This window comes from Ovis canadensis, chromosome 2 (genome assembly GCF_042477335.2).
Source record: "Ovis canadensis isolate MfBH-ARS-UI-01 breed Bighorn chromosome 2, ARS-UI_OviCan_v2, whole genome shotgun sequence".
Classification (NCBI taxonomy): Eukaryota; Metazoa; Chordata; class Mammalia; order Artiodactyla; family Bovidae; genus Ovis; species Ovis canadensis.
In genome coordinates, this window is record NC_091246.1 from 235,542,651 (window position 1) to 235,556,195 (window position 13,545).

At 38.1% G+C, this 13,545-nt stretch overlaps 1 protein-coding gene across 3 annotated transcripts in view; it reads left to right on the plus strand.

Annotated features, from left to right (window-relative positions):
* Positions 1-13,545, plus strand: part of DAW1 (dynein assembly factor with WD repeats 1) — a 73,314-nt gene that overhangs the window by 42,170 nt on the left and 17,599 nt on the right. For 2 of the 3 annotated variants that reach the window (XM_069578405.1, XM_069578404.1), the window contains exons 2-6: positions 3,543-3,615; positions 5,489-5,633; positions 7,212-7,270; positions 7,988-8,110; positions 12,407-12,506. In XM_069578405.1, coding sequence (XP_069434506.1) covers positions 3,548-3,615; positions 5,489-5,633; positions 7,212-7,270; positions 7,988-8,110; positions 12,407-12,506 — 495 coding nt within the window. In that variant the 5' untranslated portion in view covers positions 3,543-3,547. Of the gene's footprint in view, positions 1-2,260; positions 2,334-3,542; positions 3,616-5,488; positions 5,634-7,211; positions 7,271-7,987; positions 8,111-12,406; positions 12,507-13,545 lie in introns of those variants that run through there. The other variant, XM_069578406.1, reaches the window with a different exon arrangement.

Sequence of the window (13,545 nt, forward strand, 5' to 3'; positions counted from 1 at the left end):
CTTGGGAGTGAACCTCCTTGAAAAGAATGTTGTCCCCAGTTTCTCTTCTCCCTTTGGTCTTGAACTCACTCCTGTCATGGTTTCACCCTCACTGATCCACTGAAACTGTTCAAGATCCTCAATGACCGCCTCCAATAACACTGAATCCACTGGCCACATCTCATCTCAGCCTTTGTCTATTTTGACCGGGCAGCAGGACTTGATCCACTGGCTCACTCTGCCCTCCTGTGACTTCCAGGACACACATTCCGTGTTTTCTTCTGCCTTGTTGTCACTCCTTGGTCCATCTTGTTAACTTATCCTCTTCTTTCTGGTCTCAATGTTGGAGTGCCCCTGAGTTCTGTCTTTGGACTTCTCTCCATCCGTCCACGGTCATGCTCAGTCATGTCAGACTCTTTGTGACTGTTTGGACTGTAGCCCACCAGGCTCTCCTGTGCATGGAATTTCCCAGGCAGGAATACTGGAGTGGGCGGCATTTCCTCCTCCAGGGAAACCTTCTCAGCCTAGAGATTGAACCCACATCTCCTGTGTCTCCGGCACTGCAGGTAGATTCTTTATCTGCTGAGTCATCGGGGACTTCTCTAACTCTGCTCATTTGCTGGATGGTCTCATCTATTCTCAAGGCTTAAAAATCATCCTGAGTAGTCCTAAGCATCTGCCTGCCTGCCTGGTTCTTCATTCAGATGAAGAACATACATCTCACAACATACATCTCACAACATCAACATGTGAGACATGGGGCCTCTGATGGTCTACCTCCTGTCAGTCAATGGACGCTCCATTCCTCCACTTAACTTCTGCCAAAACTTTAGACTTGTCTTTTTCTCCTTTCTTGCTCACTCCATGTTTGGTCCAGGGACAAACACTGCCAATTCACCTTCAAAATATACACAGAGTTCAACAACTTCTCTCCAGAATCATGGCCACCATTCTCTCTATTGCTAGAGGCTCTAAGCTTGCCCCACTTCTGTGGAGGTGAGTCTGTTAAAGCATAAATCTGATTATGTCACCATTCTTCTCCAGCCCTTCAGTGGCTTTCATTTCTTTTAAAGTGAAAGGGCCATGATGCCCAAGACCATATAAGATCCACCACCTTTGGCCTCTCTGACTTTACTGCTTTGTGTTCCTCAGGTCGGCGAGGCATGCCCCCAGTCAGGGTCTCTGCAGTTGCTGATTTTTCGCTTGGAATAATCTTCCCCTGGATATTGTTACTTTTAGCTTCTTTAGTTTTTTTTTTTTTTTAAATAAAACATAAGTAAAGTGAATAAAGTGAAGCCCCCTCCTTCCTAGAATTTCTTCCTCATGATATTTCAGAACCCTCTTCCTTGCTTTGTCTTTTCTTAGCATTATCTCAATTCAACCAAAATAAATTTTACTTATTTATCTTGTTTAGTCTCCCCGACTAGAATATCAGCTTCATGAGGGCAAGGACTTTGCTAATTTCACTTACAATGGTATTTGTAGCTCCTAGAGTAGAACCTCTAAATGAGCCTCTAGGGCTCATTATGGGTGGATAAATGAGGGATCACATATTTGTTAAATAAATGAATGGTTTAAATGAGATGATGTGGGTTAAGCAGAATGTGTAGAATCCACCTTGAAATGTGAGTGGGTCAGATCTGAATCCAGAATTCTAAAAGCAAGTAAACTCAAGTAAAGCTTTAGACTCATGGCTGTGACTATTGCCTTAATGGTTATCTTATAATAAATAAGATCATCTCACTTAGCATGTTAGATACTTAAATTCTGATCTTTGGCAAGCTACATGATATTGCAAGTTTCCAAGGTACTCCTTGGAAGAAAAGTTATGACCAACCTAGATAGTATATTCAAAAGCAGAGACATTACTTTGCTGACTAAGGTCCATCTAGTCAAGGCTACGGTTTTTCCTGTGGTCATGTATGGATGTGAGAGTTGGACTGTGAAGAAGGCTGAGCGCCGAAGAATTGATGCGTTTGAGCTGTGGTGTTGGAGAAGACTCTTGAGGTTCCCTTGGACTGCAAGGAGATCCAACCAGTCCATTCTGAAGGAGATCAACCCTGGGATTTCTTTGGAAGGAATGATGCTAAAGCTGAAACTCCAATACTCTGGCCACCTCATGCAAAGAGTTGATTCATTGGAAAAGACTCTGATGCTGAGAGGGATTGGGGGCAGGAGGAGAAGGGGACGACCCAGGATGAGATGGCTGGATGGCATCATGGACTCGATGGACGTGAGTCTGAGTGAACTCCGGGAGATGGTGATAGACAGGGAGGCCTGGCATGCTGCGATTCATGGGGTCGCAAAGAGTTGGACACGACTGAGCGACTGAACTGAACTGAACTGAATAGCAGGTGGGTGTTAAATAACATCAAATAGGAAAAGTATGGCTCACCACTGAATCATTTTCATGTTACCTTTATCCCTTCTGTGTATAGAGCAATTATGTTTCACCTCCTTATCTTTTAATTTCAGTCTTCCCACCCTCTTTTGAATAGCATATAGGTCAGGAGCATTCTTTTGTTGGCATCTACTGAATAATTCCTCTCCCTAACCTAGATTCCCGAAGACCAAAGGAATGTAGCAGTAATATGGGTAATCTAACTTGGGGCTTTCCCTTTTTACCTTTTATCCTTCAGAATCCCTTTGCTTTGTGAAGATAGGTGTTGAATACATGCTTTTCAGCTGACTCAGTTATGACAGTCTTTGTTGTTTATTTATTGCATGTGGGCCCCTTGTTCTTTGACCAGAAGCAGGATCTAAATGAGCATTAATTGCACTGGTTGGCATTTTGTGCACTTTAAAGGTTTCTGTTAATTGAATATGAGCTGGGTAAGCAATACTATTTTACCTTTTGAAGCTTTGCCTTTTGGTGCATCGCAGAATTTGGGGAGGGGTGAGTGTCTTCTTACCCAAATGTTTTGGTAATCACACATTACCTGTAGTTCAAACCTAGGAGGAGATCAAGAATATTAAGATACTGTGAGAAACAATCTCTGATGAACAACCTGATTCCTGAAAGCATCTTTATCTATTTTCTGCTTATACTTTTCATTGCGCATGTCAGAGCCTCTTGCTTGTATTTGAGTTCAGTGAGCATACTGCCTTAATGTCTTGTCACAGTGAAGCAGTCATATAAATTTACATGTTTCAGATTTTACACTTTATTTTCTAGATTCATTTTTGCATAAACCCAACTAATTTTTAGTAGTTGGCATACAAATGTTGAACATTTTTCATTTTATTAAAAATAAGATAGTTGTGAATAAGGAAAACAATTTTGCCAATTTGCTTGCTAGATTTTGAAAATGCATCTATTTAGGAAAATGGATTATGCTGTGTGGGCTCTGAAGTGTTAGTTCTTTCCAACCTTTCTCTGACTTATGAGTGATTATATTACTCAATGTTACATTATTTATTTACTCAATTATTTATTGAATATTACATATGTTTTATGTTGAGAATTTTCAAAAATGGGAAAAAAAAAGAAAAAATTGTATCTAAGTAGGTTAACTTTTGGCCTAGGCTGTCATCATAAGTGTTTTATATTTGTTTATTTTTAGGAATTATGCTGGAATATGAAAAAAGTGGACAATTAAAGACCAAATCCATAGACTTGCTTGATCTTGATCCCAGGTAAGGGAGCTATATAATGCAGCATGTATTTCATATCCAAAATCATTATTGGAAAACCCTGACATAGGATGGTGCATAGATAAGCTCATAAAACTACAGACAATACATTACTAAAAAAATTGTTCTGGGTGTATTATTTCCTGTTCGTTTCAGTGAATTTTATTTTAGTGTCTTGCTGAGTGGGCTTCTGGGGTGGCTCAGTGGTAAATGCAATGTAAATGCAAATGCTTGCAATGTAGGAGACTCAGGAGACGTGTGTTTGATCCCTGGGTTGGGAAGATCCCCTGGAGGAGGGAATAGCAATCCACCCCAGCATTCATGGGATGTCTGAGAAATCCCATGGGCAGAGGAGCCTGGCAGACTATAGTCCATGGGATCCCCAAAAGTTGAACATGACTGAAGTGACCAAACACGGCTCTTGCTGAATGAGGAGGGTGTGGGGAAAGGGTTATCAGTCTGTCCTTTTCTTCTTTCCAAACCAACCTTATTTTAAAAAATAAACCTTTTGGTTTGAAAATCTGTTTTGATTCATAACATTTGTTGAAAATCTTTCCATAACATTTGTTGAAAATCTTTCCATTATTATCTTTTGAATTCTTATGCAGGTCTAACTCTGTTGACCCCTGAGTCTTTCAAAGTCATTGTTAGGAACCACCTCTGATTCATTTCCATTCCAAATATTCATTCTTATTCTGAAAGACTGTATTGCTTGAGAGCTGGCACCATATCTTGGACATTCCCTGGGCCTAACTTATGGCAAGTAATCAATGTTAGTTGAATGAAGGGTCTCCTAGTTCAGCGCCTTGCACAAACCTGGAGCTCAGGACATGTTTATTTATGAAAAGAAGGATGCCTATTAAACAATGCATTTTTAATGCATTTGCTGAGACAGAAGTAAGTGAGTACAAGGTTGTTGGGAGGGTGACCCCGGGACAGATCAGAGAATGAGGGAGGGTTGGGCAGAAGGGGAAATGGCCAGGCTCACAGGGCAGAAGTGGCCAGGCTCTTGTGTGGCCCTCTTGCTTAGCCAGGGGCTGAGGGCTGCAAAGAAGAGCAAGCCCTGGGCTCAGACTCTGATGTGAATCCTGAAGGAGCTGCAGCTGGAGATGTGTTTTGCAAAATGACCCTATTCTTGATGTTTTGTGGTATACAGACATTAATATTTGTCTTGAATTAATATTCTGAACTAGCAAAATTTACTAGAATTGCTGCAGATTATTTGAATGCTGGGGAAACTTGCATCTGTATTTTTCACACTGATTCACTTTCAGGGAGATAATGTTATAGCATTGAGAAATTAATAATCATGATAGTTCTTTGAATGTCTGTTTTAGTGAGGTACTTACTCTTTCCCCCAAAATACAGCAAACTGAAACTTTCTGAACCTCAGAGTCTTCATCCCCAAAATAGTTATGAAAAGCATTATATTTTAGACAGTTGTTATAGGATTAAATGGGAGATCATAGGTAACATGGAAAGTAAAGTAAGATTGGTCAACTTTAATATATATTTATTTTTTAAAAAAAGAAAAACAGGAAAAAAAAATAAAAGAGCTCTTGTTCAGAAGCAGCACTTGACCTTCTTAGATGAGCAAATCAGAATCTTTGCACACCTTCCTCAAGCGAAGTCTCAGGTAATGGAAAGGCATTGAAGAGAACCCAGGCAGCTTTCATCCGTGCCAAGATGCTCTTTATTGATTTCTATGATTTTTTTTCCCCTGGAAATCTCTTGGTGAACATGATGATGCTGTTGACAATTTATAAATCTTGAACTTCATAAAGCAGTGCAATCCTTCATGTAGTGAATGTATATGCAATTTCTGACATAGAAAAAAGTAACGTGTTTTTTTTGTGTGTGTGTGTGTGAATTTCAGTACAGATGTCAGTGCATTAGTAGAAGAGATACAGAAAGCAGAACCTCTCATCACAGCTTCACGATCAGACCAGGTTAAACTTTTAATACAGAGATTACAAAATAAACTTGGACAACACAGCAACCACAAATTCTATCTTTTTAAGGTAATGCATGTTTAAAGATAGTAAGTAGAAGAACTTCAATGAATTACTTAAATCTATTAATCTAAAATAAAATATAAATCATGTTTTCTTTCAGGTCTTCCACATTTTTGCTAAGACTAAATCTTAAATGTTTGTTGAATGAATGAATAAAATTCAAAAATTGGTTTCTTGACAGGTTCAATAAAGATTTGCATTAGTAACTTTAATTTTTCTTTATAATGATAACTCTAAAGAATAATCATTAAAGTAGCTCTAAGTTATTGAATAATTAAATTTTTTTTCCAGTTGGAGTAATATTAAGATGTATTTCATGGTGTATCAACATTTCAAATTTTCTGCTTCCATATGAACTAAACTGTATTTCAGTAAATTATTTATTGATATGGATTGTATAAAAACTTTAATTCCATAAAGATATGCTTATTTTCATCTATAATCTTGGCAACTAAATTAAAATAAATGTCATTTATTGCTTCAATAACAGCTTTCATTTTTCTTTATGATTTAACATTTAATGCTTTATTATAGAAATGATTTATATTACACTGATTTCATTTTTTATGACTTATATTACTTGTTATTTATATACTCAGCATGTTTTGTCTGATGTGAAGTATTTCAACAATTTTCTGTATTCCTTCTTTCAACTTACTGAAAAATGGTCATTCTTGTAATAATTCTTTTTCCAGCAGGTGACACTATTTTACTTCAAATATGAGCTCTATAACTTATATGATCTTGTAATTTACCTTCCAAGGGAATATTTTGATAGTGAAGGAGGACACTATTAATAGTAACACTCTGGTAGTAGACATAATTAGGACTGTTCCAGTCTGGCCAGTCATCCTAACTAAAAACAGACGGTCCAATTTAAGTATATTCATTCAACAAATATAAAGCATCCACTATGTGCTAGACAACATACAGATGGAAATATAAATTCCATGACATATCCTGACTCTAAAGAAGCTTTAAGATTCAAAAAGTAATAATTCATTGTTAATCTGTATTTGAAACATCTTTGGTTTATTTCCTATATATACTGTTTATGCATATATACAAACCATGTACAATATGTAAAAGAGAATATAAATTAGTGAAAAGACCCTGGTGATGGGAAAGACTGAGGGCAGGAGGAGAAGAGGGCAACAAAGGATGAGATGATTGGATGGCAACATTGACTCGATGGACATCAGTTCAAGCAAACTCTGGGAGCTAGTGACGCACAGGGAAACCCGGCGTGCTATAGTCCATGGGGTCGCAAAGAGTCAGACACAACTGAGCAACTGAACAATGACGGCTATTTGTATCTCATAGCTATAATCTATCTAAAAGCAAATTGATAGAAAACATAGATTTGATCATGCTTCTGTAATTATTTGTAACCTCCAGATGTATTATTGGTCTTAATAACAGAAGGTCCTATGTGTTTTCCTCCTTTGTTCAAATATTGGATACTATCCATTTATTATATATAATTAAGATGCATTTGAATGTCTTCATTGGTTGGAAGTTAAAATGAATGAGCTGAGTAATTTTGTTCTAGTTTGAAACGAATGGTGTTTTCTTTTATTGAAGGTTCTCAGAGCACATATACTGCCACTGACTAATGTTGCACTTAATAAATCAGGCTCATGGTAAGGTTCTTTGTTTATTAAAAAAATTATTGGACTTTATTTTCTTAGAGCAGCATTAGGTTCACAGCAAAATTGAGCAGAAGGTGCAGAGATTTTCTCTCTGTGATAACTTCTGCCTTGCATCCCCACCTCGCAGCAGCTTCTGTCCCTATCGCCATCTCCCACAGAGACCTACATCTGTTGCAACTGTTGAACTATATTGACACACCAGTATCACTGAAAGTTCATGGTACACATTAGGGTTCACTCTTGGTTTTGTACATTCCATGGGCTGGCAAATGTATAACAACATCTATACAGTGCTATGTTATCACACAGAGCAGTCTCACTCTCTGAAAATCTGTGCACTGCTTATTTATTTCTATGTGTATGTCTATTTTTTTTAACTTCTAATTTTCAACAACCAAGGAATACAAATCTTTTTTAAAATAAAAATTGCCTACCCATAATGTAAGGAGGGCATGGCAACCCACTCCAGTTTTCTTGCCTGGAGAATCCCCATGGACAGAGGATCCTGGCAGGCTACAGTCCATGGGGTCGCCAACAGTGGACGTGACTAAGTCACTTTCACTTTCACTTAACTCTTTGTTCTGCATACACAATTTTCACTGTAAAAAGCAAGATAAACGAGGCTATAGTTTTGCAGGCAAAAACATGCGGTCTTTATTAACACGCTGCTGGTCTCACCTTGTGCTGTATTTCCACTGCTTGTGTTAGCTTTATCACAGGAAGCTATGATCGGACGTGCAAGCTCTGGGACACTGCCTCTGGAGAGGAGCTTCACACCCTGGAGGGTCACAGGAATGTGGTGTATGCCATAGCGTTCAACAACCCTTATGGGTAAGAAGACACCCACTTATCCAGTAATTCCTTATTAACCCACTGGTTCTTTTATTCATCTCTCCCTCCATCTATTGGGGAAGGAAAAGCGGAAGATGAACCCAAAGTTTTGAGTGTCTGATGTATGCTATAGTGTGTGCATGCTAAGTCACTTCAGTCATGTTCCACTCTATGCGACCCCACAGACTGCAGCCAGCCAGGCTCCTCCTTCCATGGGATTCTCCAGCCAGGAATACTGGAGTGGGTTGCCATGCCCTCCTCCAGGGGATCTTGCCAACTCAGGGATCCAACCCATGTCTCTTATGTCTCTCGCACTGGCAAGCGCGTTCTTTACCACTAGCACCACCTGGGAAGCCCAACTCAGCCATAGAAAGAAATGAAATTGGGTCATTTGTAGTGATGTGGATGACTCCAGGTCTTCCCAAGTGGCGCTAGTGGTAAAGAATCCGCCTGTTAATGCAGCAGATGGAAAAGACGCAGGTTCGATCCCTGGGTCAGGAAAATCCCTGAGAACGAGCATGGCAACCCACTCCAGTGTTCTTAACTGAAGAATCTCATGGACAGAGGAGCCTGGTGGGCTATGGTCCATAGGTTTGCAAAGAGTCAGACACGACGAAGTGAGTTAGGATGTTTGCAGGTTTGGATGAACCTAGAGTCTGTCCTACAGAGTGAGGTAAATCAGAAAGAGAAAAACAAATATTGTATATTAAGGCACATATATGAAATCTAGAAAAATGGTATAAACTAACCTATTTGCAAGGCAGGAATAGAGAATGCAGACATGTATGGACACTGTGGCAAGGAGAGGATGGGATGAATTGGGAGAGTAGCAATGACACACATATATGTATGTGTGTGTATAAAATAGATAGCTAGTGTATAAAATAGGGGCTTCCCTGGTGGCTCAGAGGTTAAAGCGTCTGCCTCCAATGCAGGAGATGCGGGTTCGATCCCTGGGTTGGGAAGATCCCCTGGAGAAGGAAATGGCAACCCACTCCAGTATTCTTGCCTGGAGAATCCCATGGACTGAGGAGCCTGGTGGGCTGCAGTCCACGGGGTCACAAAGAGACAGGACTGAGTGACTTTACTTACTTACTTAGTGTATAAAATAGATGACTCGTGTGCTGGATAGCACAAGGAGCTCAGCTCGGTGGCCTGCGGTGACCTAGAGGGGTGGGATGGGGCAGTGGGAGGGAGGCTCAAGAGGGAGGTGATATGTGTATACATATAGCTGAATCACTTCATTGTGCAGCAGAAACTAATTCAACTTTGTAAAGCAATTATACTCCAACAATAAAATAAAAAAATAAATTTAAATATCTTCCTCAGTGTTCAAAGTAGCTTTGGGAGAGGTATTACTGGCCTCACATAACATAGATAAAATTCAGGCGCCCCTCCCAGGATCACACAGTAGTAGAGTGGTGAGCTAGAATTCCGGTTGATGCAGGGCTGACTCTCTGCCTTTGGGAGTTCTCTGACCGGAAGATGAACCCTTACCGGAAGTTCCTGCTGATGTTTCTAGCACTGGACCGCGAGAGAATAGCTGTACGTGCATGACACGGTTTGTTTCGTGTAGAAGTTAACGTATAGTCTTATCAGGTGGAAAACCGTGTATAGTGACATGCTAAATAATAGTACGAAATGCGGCAGAACCATTTTTAAGCTAACTTCTGGTTAACCCATTCAGTAGATCTTCCCAAGGTCCTCTATCCTTCTGAATGACATACTGCTTATACCTATAGCTGTCTGAATGCCTGCAGCAGCTACTCTATCCACCAGTACCCTTAACTTCTCTTTCCACTGGGGACGTTTTCAGCTTACCAAGAGTTAGTCGTATTTGTCCACAAACTTGCTTGTGGGGGGTTGTGCTTTCAATTTGTAATAATCTAATTTAGTTAGATATTGCTTAAGCTAGTGAAATACGATGTGTGAAATTAAAGCTATTGTCTCCTATGAAAACACAGATAAGGTAAATATTTGAAAAAATTGTTACTAAATGAAGTTGTAGATGAGACCATTATAAAAATTAGAGAAGACATTGCAGAAAGGACCATCTTTTCATTTAGTATTAGAGACCACAGGAGACCATGTGGGGGCACTGAGAACCGAGGAGAGAGTCAAGGCATGAGAATCTGGATAATTATAAAATCTGCAGCTGTGCTGAGCACTTACAATTTTCTTTGGGATATATATTTTGGGCCATAGGACCCCTCACATTTTTGTTTTACAAAGGAAAAGACTGATGGACTTCAGTACATACAACTCAACATATGCATGTTTAAAAAATTAATACATAAAAGAAAAGTCAAGTGATCACTGTGAGAAAATTTGTAACATATGCAACAAAGAGTTATTATGGAGAATATGTAAAGAACTCCTTTACAAATCAATAGAAACAACACTTTGGAGAAATAGTCAAAAAATATGAATAAACATACTTAACAACTAGGCAAATATGAATTTTAAAATCATTTTTATGTTTTGGCCATATGAATGGCAAAAATTAAGAGGTTGATAAATTACATGTCATGTTGTTGAAGAGGAACTCAAGAGCCTCTTTGATGAGGGTGAAGGAGAAGAGTGAAAGAGCCAGCTTAAAACTAAATATTAAAAAAACTAAGATCATTCCATCTGACCTCATTACTTCACGGCAAATAGAAGGGGACAAGGTGGAAGTGGTAACATATTTCCTCTTCTTGGACTCTAAAATCACTGGAGACAGTGATTGCAGCCATGAAATCAGACGATGTTTGCTTCTTGGCAGGAAAGCAATTACAAACCTAGACAGTGTATTGAAAAGCAGAGACATTACTCTGCTGACAAAGGTCCATATAGTCAAGGCTATGGTCTTCCAAGCGGTCGTGTATGGCTGTGAGAGCTGGACTGTAAAGGATGCAGAATGCCAAAGAATTGATGCATTCAAACTGTGGTGCTGGAGAAGACTCCTGAAAGTCCCTTGGACAGCAAGGAGATCAAACCAGTCAATCATAAGGGAAATCAACCCAGAAAACTCATTGGAAGGACTGATGCTGAAGCTGAAGCTCCAATATTTTAATCATCTGATGTAAACAGCTGACTCCCTGAAAAAGCCCCTGAGGCTGGGAAAAATTGAGAGTAGAAGAAGAAGAGAGAATCAGAGGATGACATGGCTGGATGGCATCACCGATGAAATAGACATGAACTTGGGCACACCTTGGGAGATGGTGTGAGACAGGGAGGCCAGGCGTGCTGCCATCCATGGGGGTCACGAAGAGCTGGACACGACTGGGAAACTCAACAATAGCATTGTTGAAGATGGGGTAAAATGAACACTTTCCTACCCTTTTGAACAGTGAGCTTGCACTGCAAGTGATGCCCAACTGTGTGAACTTTTGATGACTTGTTATTAGTACAAAAGACAGACAGGGTTCAGGGTGAAGGAAAAGATGTTTGTTAGTTCCCTGGTTGAGGGTTGAACAGGCTAATTTACTCTTACTTGTTGAGTGTTGATCAGTAGCCCTGATCCACAGTAGATGTGTGAAGCTTCTTGCTTGAAAGGAACTGAAGTCTTTATCATATTTCCTCTCCAAATCCTCTTTCTTCTTTAAAGACCTTACAATTGGAATAATACAGATTTTACTTTCTCAAGGAGACACTTACTGTCTAACTTCTCAAAACCTTATCTAGCCACATGTTTAATTGGATCTATATCTTTACATTTTCCTTCTTTTAAATTTGATATTACTGTCTTCAGTATATCTAACAGAATTTTTCCATATTCCTGTAACCATATTATACATTATTAATTTCCACTTGTTAGTAATTTTCTAAACTAAATCCCTTACCATATTCATTAATGGAAAAATTATTGCAATCTTAAACACAATTTATATTTAAAATGTAAAATATTTAAAATTGAACACATAAAGAAATATTATTCAAAAATTAGAATATTATTTTGTTTTCCACTGCAACAGATACAGGATTGCTTATTATTTTAGCTTTTAAAAAATTTTTATTTTACATTGGAGTATAGTTGATTTACTGATTGCTTATTATTTTAAAAGTGAAATAAAATTTTTTGTGGGGGTGGGGTGGAGAGGGGCACTTCCCATCCTCAGGACTCCTGAGGGAAAATAAATTACTGAGTAATAAATTACTTATTTATTTTTTAAAATTAATTTTTATTGAAGTATAGAAAGTGAAGTAGATTTCTAAATAGAGATCCACGTATTAATATCTTGTCTTAATTCAGTGTATCAAATACTGTGATTGACTTTGTTTTCAAATTCCATATATATATTTTTTAAATCTTAGTGACAAAATTGCCACTGGGTCCTTTGATAAGACTTGTAAACTATGGAGTGTAGAAACTGGAAAATGTTACCATACCTTTAGGGGTCATACAGCAGAAATAGTGAGTATATTTATTTTATTATATTTTTAGTATATTTTTATGTTGTCTTTCCTTTTGTTTTTGCTTTGTTTTACTTTTTTATTTTTATCTTTTTCAGTAGATTTTATTTTTTAGAGAAGTTTGAGGTTGACAGAAAAATTGAGTGAAAAGTGCAAAAATGTCCCATATATTACTCCACCTCTCCTCCAAAGCATGCCCCATTGTCAGCATTCCCTCCAGGGTAGAACATATATTGCAAGTGATGAGTTTACACTGGCTTTTCACATGGTTGTTATTTCTTTTTAGGATTCCATTGCAAAAGTAGTTGTTATACCTTTATAACTAATTTAAAAATCTGTTATTTTAAATTTCTCTATATTATATATGATGGTATTTATATCATTTCATAAACTACTCTAGCTTTAATATCTTGCAGATACTGTCAAAGACTCATATCCTGCATTGACTAAAAATAATGGGAAAAGTATGAGTACAATAGCCAATCTGATGTCTTTTTCATTGACTTGCCTTTAGCGAATTGACTTGATTGAGGGTTGGTGAACTTCTTAAAATAGCTTTTAAACTAACTTTTTTATACCATGTAAAATATCTAAGCTGATTGTTTCCTATATAAAATTATAACTCAGATTTGCATAAGTGGTTTGACACTCTAAATTGCTTTCACTATTGGGAAGCCCTCATCCTTAACTAATTCTGTATTAAATGTCTTACAACAATTAGTGAGATCATTTGCACCCTGTGGAACAACTGATAGCTTTTAAAGAGTTTGCTTATTTTAGGAGTAAAATTTATTCATAGTCATTCTTCATATTTGTTATATTTTCATCCAACAAGAGCTATGTTCAAGGTACTTTGCTGGGGATGCTGCAGTGAAAAATTATAGTTTTTTTTTTTTTTACATGTATTAGCTTAGCTGTTCCTCATAACAACCCTAAGGGGTAGCTATTTTTCCATTTTTCAGTTGAGGATGCTGAGGTAACTCGCACATGGTCATAAGAAAGACACAATCCTCATTTTCATAGTGTGGCCTTGTTTCCAC